This window comes from Scardinius erythrophthalmus (genome assembly GCF_964197995.2).
Source record: "Scardinius erythrophthalmus genome assembly, chromosome: 17".
NCBI classification, from domain to species: Eukaryota; Metazoa; Chordata; class Actinopteri; order Cypriniformes; family Leuciscidae; genus Scardinius; species Scardinius erythrophthalmus.
In genome coordinates, this window is record NC_138237.1 from 41304679 (window position 1) to 41317381 (window position 12703).

Here is a 12703-nt window from a genome sequence, read left to right on the forward strand (position 1 = left end):
CATAAGGAGCGCGCTTCTAATGTATGTGTGTCAAAAAGTAAAACACACGTGTCTGTGTGTGTGTGTGTGTGTGTGTGTGTGTGTGTGTGTGTGTGTGTCTATGCGCGCGCCCCTATTCCTGTGAGCTCTGACATCTGAAACACGGTGAAGTCTATATCAGACTAAAGTTGAAAACATGCCTTTAAAAGTATAATATAAATATCTTATTGATCCAATTATTTTAGTTTTAGATGAATAAAAGAATATAAAATAAAAAGCTTGCTAAAAATAAAAATCATCTTACATGTTAGAGGTAAAGTATACCACGGATGTCCATAAAAATGCAATGTATGAAACGGAGTCGCAGGTCCCTCCTGCCTTCACATTCCTGAACAGTATATATAAATGGGGTCAGTTATTTCATATATGTGTAAGATATTTGTAATTTGTAGTGATTACAATTTAGCTCAAAGGAATTATTAATTAATTTATAGGGAATTCAAAAGAGTCACTTATTACAACCGAGCAAATGACTCGTTCGCGGTTCATTTGAACTGGCTGCAATTATCAACTCTGCAACGGATATAAATATCCGAACTATAGTGAAACACTATATAGTTAGCAAGGTAACTTAGATCAGAAGTTTAAGACATTAAATTTGTAAGCACAATAACACAAGTAATATTTCTCTTTAAAATACAAACAAGACTTTATTGATTATTCTAACACATACAACTAATATCTAACACAGACACACACATTCATACGCGTTGCAGAAAGAAAGAGAGTAAGGAAAGATTAAGTTTTAAGAGTGAGTTTAAGAGTGAGATGATGTAATCCCAAGTTTCTATGCACTTATAAAACACAACCTGAATGAACCATCAATCATTAGTTTAACCCTTTTATCGTTTCCTAGGTTATTAAATCAGTATCAAATACACCAGTTCAGTTTAAGAGTCTGGAGGCAGTACTTGCTTGTCTTTGCTTTTGGGGATTCCCTTTTGTTGGGTGTAAAGGGTTTTCCCGGTCCGTTCGTTGGCTGGTCTCCGTGCCTGATGTCTGGGTCACGTGGTCAGTCACGTGGCGTGCTGGCGGAATGAAAGTCTTTGTTTGAAGCTGGCTTTGCAGAAGAAACGTGGCTCGAAATCTTGTCGCAAAACTTAACTTAGAACCGAGACTCACAACGGAAAAGAAAGGAAACTAAGAAAAGAAAGGAAATTGAGAAGAGTAGATGATGGCTTGAATGAAGCTGTTTAACCCATGTTCTTCAGATCTTGATTTGGGTTATTTCGTCTGAGCGTTTTACACGGTTACTTGTCTGTTTTAGATCTTCTTCTCCCGCTGCATTTTTGGTTCTGCACTGAAACTCTAAACTTTGTTCTGGTGTTAAGATTTTAAACTCAAATGTCCGCCCAGCCTCCTGGATCAGTTCTAACCAATTAGACACTGTCTTTGTTTAGGAGGTGGCGTTCTCTTCACTTCTTATCATAAATCAAGCTTATCTGTGCTCTCCTTACTCTCTAAGCTCTAGCAAAGAGTACAGAGGCCACAGCTAAGACATTATTACTATTATAAGAATCCGAAACATTTTCCACAGATTTCAATCAAGCCATCCTTTGAATTAAGAACATATGATAATATCGATATGAAACACAACACATTTTCATTCAAAAATCTAACAATTATAACAATTACATGAATTGTATGGCATCTAAGCATATCAGATACACCCATCTATTGTAGGAACAATATAGAATCATGTCGTTGCATGATGCTTGATCTATAAGTCCATTGAAAATTGTTCTTGAATGATTTTATTTATGTTATAGGTAAAATCTCAGCTCTGTGGTTTGAAACGATTTTACACCCTGAGGTCTATCAGAGGTCCTTACGGAGGGGGTAGTCTGGAATGTTGTGGGCTCGAGCAGCTTCTGCTGTTATCTTGATCGGGCTGAATTGTGCTATCTCTGAGCCAATCATTCTTTTCCAAGCTATCTTACATTGACCAGTTCTTTCTTTAGTTAGGCTCATCTTCTTTGAAGCTTGCATGGCCATAAAGTTCTTAGCTGGGGGTTTTCGTTGGTCAACGGAGACTGGCTGGCTGGAGCCTTCTTTTATGGCTCTGGGGTTGGTGATTTGGTGTCTGGAATGTTCAGTTCTGTGAGAAATTATGTTTGAACAATTCACCTGGAAGATTCATTTGTGTTTGTTTCGCACTCAATCCTACATATGTCACATTCAGTTATTTCACATTCATATGTAAAACATTCTGTTCTTTTTAAAAGTATATAAATCTTAATAATATACAATAATATCTTACTAAAATAATTAAAGTTGAAAAAAGATTCTATCATTTAAAAGTGTTTAAATGAAATCTTGCAAATTAAACTAAAGTTGAAAAACATACTGTTCTTTTAAAGCACTTAAAAAGCTTACTAAAACCAATTGTTTTAGTTTTAGATAAAAATTACATAAAACATTCTATCCTTTATATTCTATCATTTATATAAATGATATAATCTAAAACAATTAAACTAAGGTTGAAAAACATTCTATCCTTTAAAAGTATATAATGAAATGCTTATACAATATATCTTACTAAAAATAAAAATCATCTTACATGTTAGAGAGAGTTAAAGTATGTCCTACCATGGATGTCCACAAAAATGCAATGTATGAATGGGTTCAAAATTGTTTTACACAACTGAATTCATCTAGTCATTCCTGAATGACCTCACACTGTCTCAAAACATAGCGCGTCTAATGTATGTGTGTCAAAAAGTAAAGGAGCCGTGCGCGTTTCTGTGTGTGCATGTGTGTGTGTGTGTGTGTGTGTGTCTATGCGCACCCCCCTATTCCTGTGTGCTCTGACATATGAAACAGGACCCCACTCCACATTCCTGAGCACGGTGAAAGTGTAAAGCCAGTAAATCTCATTTAAAGTGAGAATAAACATCATATACAATAATATAAATATCTTACAAAAATATACTGAAATGCGTGTAAAAAGAATAAAATTCATCTTACATGTTTAGAAACTTACAACGCTTGAATTTACATGTTCAAGAAGGTCTTAAGAGCTATAAATCACAGAGGTTCTCTCTCACACCAGCGTGAGAGGAGAGCACAGTCCTAGGGTTTATTCAGCGATCAGAATGAGACATTGTGTTAGGGCTAAATTTATTTCAAAGTGTAAATGATATCTTTATAAAATGTTTTTAAATTAAATTCAATACATTATTAAAAGTCTTAATAAAAAAGTCTCTCAAACAGAGGACCTCGCTCGTGTCTGTCAGCAGGCCGACGGGGGCGCGCGTGTGTCTGTGTGTCTATGCTGCATTCTGACATCCCCTCCTTCCATTTCCAGAGGTAACAGTGACACTGTGAAGTCTATCTCACACTAACTAAAGTTAAAAAACATTCTGTTCTTTATAAGTATATAAAAAATATTCTCTCTCTCATCTAAAAGCATAACCTTAAAAAGTTTGCATTAGATATTTTAAAAGATTGATTAAATTAAATCTTTAAAGTTTCAATACATACTCATCTTCAATTTATCTGTACTTATGTATGATATAAATTATTTTTTTGCTTAACGGTGACCTAAAGTATAATTGTTATTAAACAATGTCTGTTCAAAAACTGTACTTGGTCGTCTTAAATCTCATTTATATGAAAAAGATTCAACCAGCATTTTTTGTCCATGTGGGGGTTTCAATTTTTATGGTGGGGCTTTCCATAGCTATCCCGTACACCTAAACAGAACCATCACAGAAAACTACATTTTCAAAATGTAAACAAAAGTTTTAGCTAAATAAAAACACCTTATTTCCAGAGAGGCAAAGTAGTTCTTTATGCAATGATAAAAACGATCCAAAAAAGCAAATAGTTTAAGTTGTCATAAACAGAACAAAACAAAACAAAAATCCTCCAGTGATAAACTACAGTGTGAACTGAAGCTTCAGGATATAGGGCGACAGACCAGATGAGTCTCTGGGGACAATGTCGCAGTAAGTCTAGTCTGCATTCCAGACTACATCCAAAGTTTACACTAATTTCATTTAAAAGTTTAAATCAAATCTTTAAAATCATATCTTCTTAGAAGATTTATGTATTATTGTTAATAAGCAGCGTCTGTCCAAAAACTTAGATCTTTTTTCCATACAACATGAAACATGTTGTCAAAGTTTGTCACAATGTTTTTAAGAAATCCTAGGACTTTACATTGCTCTTATTTAGACAAAGTTGTATCATTTGGAAAATCAAAGTAAAAATGACACATCGTATAAGATCATTTTTACTCGTATCTTCCGAACTAGGGTGAAACCCTTTACTGAGAATATACCACCGGCCATCTACTCAAAATATATGTAGAAGTTTCAAACATTTGTTGATGGTGGCCGTATGAACAGACGTTGGGGAGAGCTATAGCAGGAAGCATGCCCTTTGACCTCCTCGATTTTGGAGGCTTTTTTGTTAAAGATTTCTCCCATCTACTCGCTTTTTCAACTTTGGTAAATGTGTCAAGAATCTATGACAACGTGTCTTCCGGTAGCGCTTCATCGAGTTTAATTGTACATGATCTACCGTTATGATGTACTTGTTACATGTTCTACCGTTCTATATAATGATTTACACAACCGAGCAATAGGCCGTAACTTTGACTTACCCGTCGAGAAGAAAGTAGATTCCTAGATAAAAGCTATATTATATTATACCGTAAATAGCGCTAGAATGTATGTTTTAATATTTTAATTATATCTCTGGTTCTATGTTTTTAAAGACAAGGACGCCTCTTTCTATAAGCGACCCTCAAAATCTGTGCATACAACAAAATTACTTTTGTTTGAAGAAAGACTTAAATCAGCGGGTGCTATTGAATCTATTAAACATCCCTGAATTCGGTAATGATATCACATTTTAATTTCAACTAATTTTAAAGGTCTATGAACTTAAAGCCTGCGCAAAATTATTCTTAAAAAACATTAACTTAAAGCATGCGCATCCTAACTACTTTCTAAATGTTTGTAAATCCAAAAAATGTTGTTACTGGATCGAGTGAAAATAATAAACTTCTCCTTTGTGTTTATTCATCAAGTTAAATCCAAATGATAGGAAAACTTTATGATAGGAAAGTACAGACGGCGTCTTTGACCAATCCTCTACATATGGGGCACTTGCGCAGAGAAGGCGCACATTCTTTGCACACAACTAGGTGACCACAGGGGATGAAGACAATGTTCACTTCCTTATCCATGCAAACTTTGCATGTGCGCTCCTCTTGAAGTCTTCTTAACTGTTCCTCCATAGGCAAGTCTGAAAGATCTTGACTCGGGGATGCAGCTTCATTTGTCTGGGCCGTCAGGCCACACTCAAATTCCATCTCTAAAGCAGACTCCACCACCGCATCTTCTGAACGGTCTTCTCCAGGACCCACAGCTGGATCAACACATTCTCTCGTGTCTCCATGAGTCAATAGCCGCTCAAATAGTCTTGGAAATCTTGCTTGAATCTGATGAACAAACTCTTGGCCCTTTTCATTGCCGATACATTGAAAAGGCTAGATAAAGGTACATTATCTGCACGGTCACCTCGAATGAAGGGGCAGTTGGGGTAATGTCTCTGGTGCTCTGATACTGCACGATCTCCCGGTTCCCAGTTGCTAAGCTGGCCTCCACAACTGAAACAAGCCACTCTGTCGCCCTGGTCAAGGTAGTAGAAACCAGCTTTGGCAAGCTCGGCCGGACTTACTGGTGCAAGAGTCCAATTCAGAAAGGTGTCAAGGCGTTCCTGTTCCCGACGCATGCCAGGATTGTGACAAGCCGGAGGTTGCTGGTGAGACATATCCATGTTTAAGTAAACTCCTCCGTTTGGCCTGAAACGGATGCCGTGGTGGTGGAAAGCTCTCAGTTGCGAAGCGGGGAAAAGGGTGAAGACATAAAAATGTGACCACAGGGCGTGTCCACTCAAGCCCTTCTCTCTGCCGGACTAGTGTCTAGTCATCCATGGCAGAACACATCATCTTATTAAAAAATGTAATGAGAACAAGAACAACACCACAAAATGTCCTTTCTTCTGTTCTGGGCAAAATAGTTGTATCATTTGATATGATACAACTGTATTGCCGCCTCGGGAATATGGTAATTAGAAAACAAATACTGAAATATTCTAAATATTATTAGCTCAGACATTTTTTTACCAGAATTTTATTTCAACATTATACTTTCATACATTGAAGTAAAACGACAATAACGACATTTACAGATGGTCTAACCAGAATAGAAAATCTCTGCATGCTATCATGTTTTGCTCCAGGCTATAGTTGACCAGACTTTCAACTAATTCACCAACGTCAGTTTTTGCATTTTTTGACACCAGTGACACAGAGATCCGTTACGAATGTCCATATAGCGAGTATTTCAATGATTTCGAATTCGGCACTACATTCACGCAACACATCCAAAACTTTTCTGAGGATTATGCCGTTCGGCTCTTTGCCGTCAAAAAACATGGGCGTTACATCAGGCCATGGCTTTGTCAAGCCTCTTACGTCATCCATTTCATTTTTGAGATTTGTCACACGTTTGGTGTCCTGCGCACAATCTTTTTTCATATCACACGCAGCGTCGATGATCCTGTGCATCAAGCCAACCATTTGGCCTCTAAAATAATCTTTAAACATAGAGTCCAGCATAGCTCTTAAACGACACTCTTTCCCCGTGGCACACTCACATGCCGGAGGATAATTGTACCCCGTATCGCCAGAACTCAACGGGGAGTCGTTCTCCTTTAGGTTTTGCGTCGCCATTTTTTCAGCTTTTCGTTCCTGAATCTCCTGCAATGTTCCTGCAATCTCCCTTGCGGTACAATCGTGCCTTGTGCGTTAATGCGCAGAAGTTTGTGGGTCAGAAGTTTGCGTCAGGTTCAGGACTTTCAACTTTTGTTGCAGTGGCGCAGCAGTCCGAGGCTAGTAGAGCTACAGCGTGTAATGTCCTGAAATATTTATCAGGCTGGGGTCCACCCACCCTGTTGTGTAGAATGTATGGAGGTTGGCCTCAGGAAAGCCATAAATAACTAGTTCCTGCATAACCAACAAGTCCTACATGTCGCCAGAGAGAAGTTCGAGTCATACACACAAGTGCAGCGATGGAGCGCGTGAACACGAGCAGTGTGAGAGGATTCCTGAGATCTTGCGACGATCTGACTGAGAAGATTCGCTGTTTAATACAGAAGAAACTCATCAAGAAGTACTTGAGCAGGTATAAAAATTTTATTTGTGGATTAAAGAATAGAATAAAGAATAGCCATTTCTATAATAAAAGTATTTCTCTCTCACTATGGACAACCAATCCCATGCATGCCAAACTATCATTTGGCATAACTAATCATTATCAACATATTTTTGATAAAAGAGTTCCAAATGGCACTTATTTTGAGCGCTCCAAAGTTCACTTTGTCCACAAAAAGGAACTTAGTCTTAATTTAACAAAGGCTATGGATGTTAGGTAAATACGTTTATTAAATTGTACACATGTTATGTGTTTCTTCTCCTCTCACATTAAATCACAATTTAGAAAAAAAGAAATTAGAAACAAGTTGATTATTTTTGTAGTTGTATTCTGTCAAATATGAAATGTTTAGTTTAGCTACTTGCACCTTATCTCGTACTTTGACCGTTATCAGCTATTATCAGATACTATTGTCCTAACATAGACTATTGTTTTAACTCTGGTTTAACTTGCTGTGCGTCTGTTCACCAGCCATCATGTGCTCTAACACTGCAGCATCAGCCGGTTCATTGACTTTGAACTGGTGTATGAATGTGTTTATTTTATGTTAACTTTGTTTTGCTGTACATACATTTTATTCTTCTAACTGCTTGTCTTTGGTTGACACAGTTGGAGAAGAACAACAGGGAGGTTGGAAGACACAGTAGAGGAACTACAGAATAAATATGGAGAGAAAACAGCATTAAAAAGGATCAAGTCCATAGTGAAAAAAATCTGAAAAAAGAATATCAAACGTAGGAAAAGATTTATAATTTTACTTTGTTAGTAGTGAATATGTTTCTCAATCTTCAATCTTCTTAAAAAATGTAATTTTTTTTAACAGATGGTGACGTTCAGACGCTGAGCATTCAAACACATTCTGGAAACATGACAGACCAACAGCCTAACAACCATCTACAACGACAGCATAATAATACTAATAATAATAATAATAATTCTACATCATTCGGACGGCTATTAATTCAGATCCCTAATCAGCTTACCTTCACAATTGACCAGAAGAATGGTGGGACAATAGTTGCTCCAATCATGGTAGAAAAGACAATATATGGTGATGTTAACATCAGTGTGGTGAGTGTCTGATCATTTAAGAAACAGTTGCTTAGTTAAAAAATGATTTGTGTATGTGTTTTTTCACAAATTTTGTTTTGTTTTTTAAAGTTGGTCCATAGAGTGTGACAAAAATATGCTGCCGTGTAAAAATACACTCAAAGATTTAAGCACAACTACTTACATACATAGGAGAATATCTAACCATGTAGATGGTGAACATTCCATTATCTGTTTATTTGGGGTCAGGTGTTAGTTAAAAGATAAAGGTATTAGTTAATAACAAAAAATTTAAATCACCATAATCAATAAAATAAAATTACAGTTTGAAAATGTTTATTTACGACGTTGTTCGTCGTGAGTGAGATGTTAGAGCAATGTTAGAGAAATCTGGTTGCACTACGCCTGAAACTTAATCGTCCACAACTAAACTAAACATTATCATGGTTTATTTTTCTTAAAAATGTTTTTTCTTAAAAATTATCTTGTTTAATCGTGAATTCATATTTATCAGGTTGATATTTAGAAATAAGCAAAGTACATTTATAAAACAAAAAAGAACCGGTTAATGGCCTTGTGTCAGAACACAACAGGTTATTCTAACTTTGAAAAGTGTCATACAGTATTTGATTTTTACACACGCAGTGTTTTCGCCAACGGACCTACCCCTCTCTCATGTGTAGATTGAAAAATGGTATTTAATTAGCTAAAATCATTGTCTTTATTCATAAATATGTCCTCATGGGTGTAAAATGATCTTTCTTAAAATCAGATCATTTCTTATCTTTTATTTACATGGGGCGGGTAAGTCCAAGGAGGCTTCCGCCATCTTGAAACACTATAATACCAGAGAGGTACAAAAAGCACTAGCACGTTTCATCATCAACACTACTATAGTCAACAACCAAATTATGACTAAAAAACGTTTTAAGCATTACATTAAAAAGGCGTCATTGTAATTCTGAATTAAAAAGTTGAAGAAGGCCTCTCATGCGCAGATTCGCTCGGTTGAAAAATGGTATGTTGTCATTAAACATGAACTCTTTATCGCGATGCTCCCCAACAGATATTTTATTCTAATATTACTTATTCTAACCCTACCAGTCCACTAATACTCTACTAACACTAATGAGAGTTTACTTTACACACTCTGACTCTCACAAGCGAGTTAGTGGACATGCAGGTGCAACACTACTATAGTCAACAACCAAATTATGACTTTAAAACATTAAAAAGGCGTAATTGACAAAAAGTCGAAATGATGACTTAAAAAGTTGAAATTATGACTATGCGTCATAATTATGAGATGAAAAGTTGAAATGATGACGTACTAAATTGAAATTATGATAAAGTATTCCATAGTGAAATTTTCTGAATTCAATATAATTGTATTTGTGAAAATGATTCGGTACCGAATCTTCAAGAAACTGCATGTTTCTGCAGTTCGTGTTGGCCTCTAAGACTAAAAATGATTATTGATGAACTTGAATAACTTGAATTTTGTTGGCAATGTAAAAAAAAATTGTCTTCCCATACCGGGAGTTGAACCCGGGCAGCCTGGATGAAAACCAGGAATCCTAACCGCTAGACCATATGGGAGGCGTTGATACTGCCCCCGCCACATTTGAAAGGCTGCACTGCACGGTACAATATAATGCTGGATCATAGTTATGCCGAGCCACAGGAGAAGTTTTAACTAAATTCAAATTTAATTTATCGGTATGTAAATAAATATCGGGATAGCTTTTATCTAGGAATCTACTTTCTTCTCGACGGGTAAGTCAAAGTTACGGCCTATTGCTCGGTTGTGTAAATCATTATATAGAACGGTAGAACATGTAACAAGTACATCATAACGGTAGATCATGTACAATTAAACTCGATGAAGCGCTACCGGAAGACACGTTGTCATAGATTCTTGACACATTTACCAAAGTTGAAAAAGCGAGTAGATGGGAGAAATCTTTAACAAAAAAGCCTCCAAAATCGAGGAGGTCAAAGGGCATGCTTCCTGCTATAGCTCTCCCCAACGTCTGTTCATACGGCCACCATCAACAAATGTTTGAAACTTCTACATATATTTTGAGTAGATGGCCGGTGGTATATTCTCAGTAAAGGGTTTCACCCTAGTTCGGAAGATACGAGTAAAAATGATCTTATACGATGTGTCATTTTTACTTTGATTTTCCAAATGATACAACTTTGTCTAAATAAGAGCAATGTAAAGTCCTAGGATTTCTTAAAAACATTGTGACAAACTTTGACAACATGTTTCATGTTGTATGGACAAAAGATCTAAGTTTTTGGACAGACGCTGCTTAGTAACAATAATACATGAATCTTCTAAGAAGATATGATTTTAAAGATTTGATTTAAACTTTTAAATGAAATTAGTGTAAACTTTGGATGTAGTCTGGAATGCAGACTAGATTTACTGTGACATTGTCCCCAGAGACTCATGTCGCCCTATATCCTGAAGCTTCAGTTCACACTGTAGTTTATCACTGGAGGATTTTTGTTTTGTTTTGTTCTGTTTATGACAACTTAAACTATTTGCTTTTTTGGATCGTTTTTATCATTGCATAAAGAACTACTTTGCCTCTCTGGAAATAAGGTGTTTTTATTTAGCTAAAACTTTGTTTACATTTTGAAAATGTAGTTTTCTGTGATGGTTCTGTTTAGGTGTACGGGATAGCTATGGAAAGCCCCAACATAAAAGTTGAAACCCCCAGATGGACAAAAAATGCTGGTTGAATCTTTTTCGTATAAATGAGATTTAAGACGACCAAGTACAGTTTTTGAACAGACATTGTTTAATAACAATTATACTTTAGGTCACCGTTAAGCAAAAAAAAAAAAAATTTATATCATACATAAGTACAGATAAATAGAAGATGAGTATGTATTGAAACTTTAAAGATTTAATTTAATCAATCTTTTAAAATATCTAATGCAAACTTTTTAAGGTTATGCTTTTAGATGAGAGAGAGAACCACTCTGTTATTTTGTATTATATTATATTATTTTAGATTATATAATTTATATTATATAAATTATATAAAAGGATAGAATATAAAGAATATAATGTTTTATGTAATTTTTATCTAAAACTAAAACAATTGGTTTCAGCAGATATTTTTTATATACTTATAAAGAACAGAATGTTTTTTAACTTTAGTTAGTGTGAGATAGACTTCACAGTGTCACTGTTACCTCTGGAAATGGAAGGAGGGGATGTCAGAATGCAGCATAGACACACAGACACACGCGCGCCCCCGTCGGCCTGCTGACAGACACGAGCGAGGTCCTCTGTTTGAGAGACTTTTTTATTAAGACTTTTAATAATGTATTGAATTTAATTTAAAAACATTTTATAAAGATATCATTTACACTTTGAAATAAATTTAGCCCTAACACAATGTCTCATTCTGATCGCTGAATAAACCCTAGGACTGTGCTCTCCTCTCACGCTGGTGTGAGAGAGAACCTCTGTGATTTATAGCTCTTAAGACCTTCTTGAACATGTAAATTCAAGCGTTGTAAGTTTCTAAACATGTAAGATGAATTTTATTCTTTTTACATGCATTTCAGTATATTTTTGTAAGATATTTATATTATTGTATATGATGTTTATTCTCACTTTAAATGAGATTTACTGGCTTTACACTTTCACCGTGCTCAGGAATGTGGAGTGGGGTCCTGTTTCATATGTCAGAGCACACAGGAATAGGGGGGTGCGCATAGACACACACACACACACACACACACACACATGCACACACAGAAACGCGCACGGCTCCTTTACTTTTTGACACACATACATTAGACGCGCTATGTTTTGAGACAGTGTGAGGTCATTCAGGAATGACTAGATGAATTCAGTTGTGTTAAACAATTTTGAACCCATTCATACATTGCATTTTTGTGGACATCCATGGTAGGACATACTTTAACTCTCTCTAACATGTAAGATGATTTTTATTTTTAGTAAGATATATTGTATAAGCATTTCATTATATACTTTTAAAGGATAGAATGTTTTTCAACCTTAGTTTAATTGTTTTAGATTATATTCTATCATTTATATAATATAAATGATATAAAGGATAGAATGTTTTATGCAATTTTTATCTAAAACAATTGGTTTTAGTAAACTTTTTAAATGTTTTTAAAACAGTATGTTTTTCAACTTTAGTTTAATTTGCAAGATTTCATTTAAACACTTTTAAATAATAGAATCTGTTTTCAACTTTAATTATTTTAGTAAGATATTATTGTATATTATTAACATTTATATACTTTTAAAAAGAACAGAATGTTTTACATATGAATGTGAAATAACTGAATGTGACATATATGAAATAACTGACCCCATTTATATATAC

The 12703-nt window shown here is 35.3% G+C and overlaps 1 protein-coding gene across 1 annotated transcript; it reads right to left on the minus strand.

The window, feature by feature from the left end:
• Positions 1 to 5101: 5101 nt before the first annotated feature.
• On the minus strand, positions 5102 to 5829 carry LOC308706128 (putative inhibitor of apoptosis; the record flags this gene model as incomplete). The annotated part of the gene is made up of 2 exons (XM_081391507.1): positions 5102 to 5418; positions 5571 to 5829. 2 exons carry the CDS (start codon positions 5827 to 5829, stop codon positions 5102 to 5104), a joined length of 576 nt encoding a protein of 191 aa, XP_081247633.1.
• Positions 5830 to 12703: the final 6874 nt, after the last annotated feature.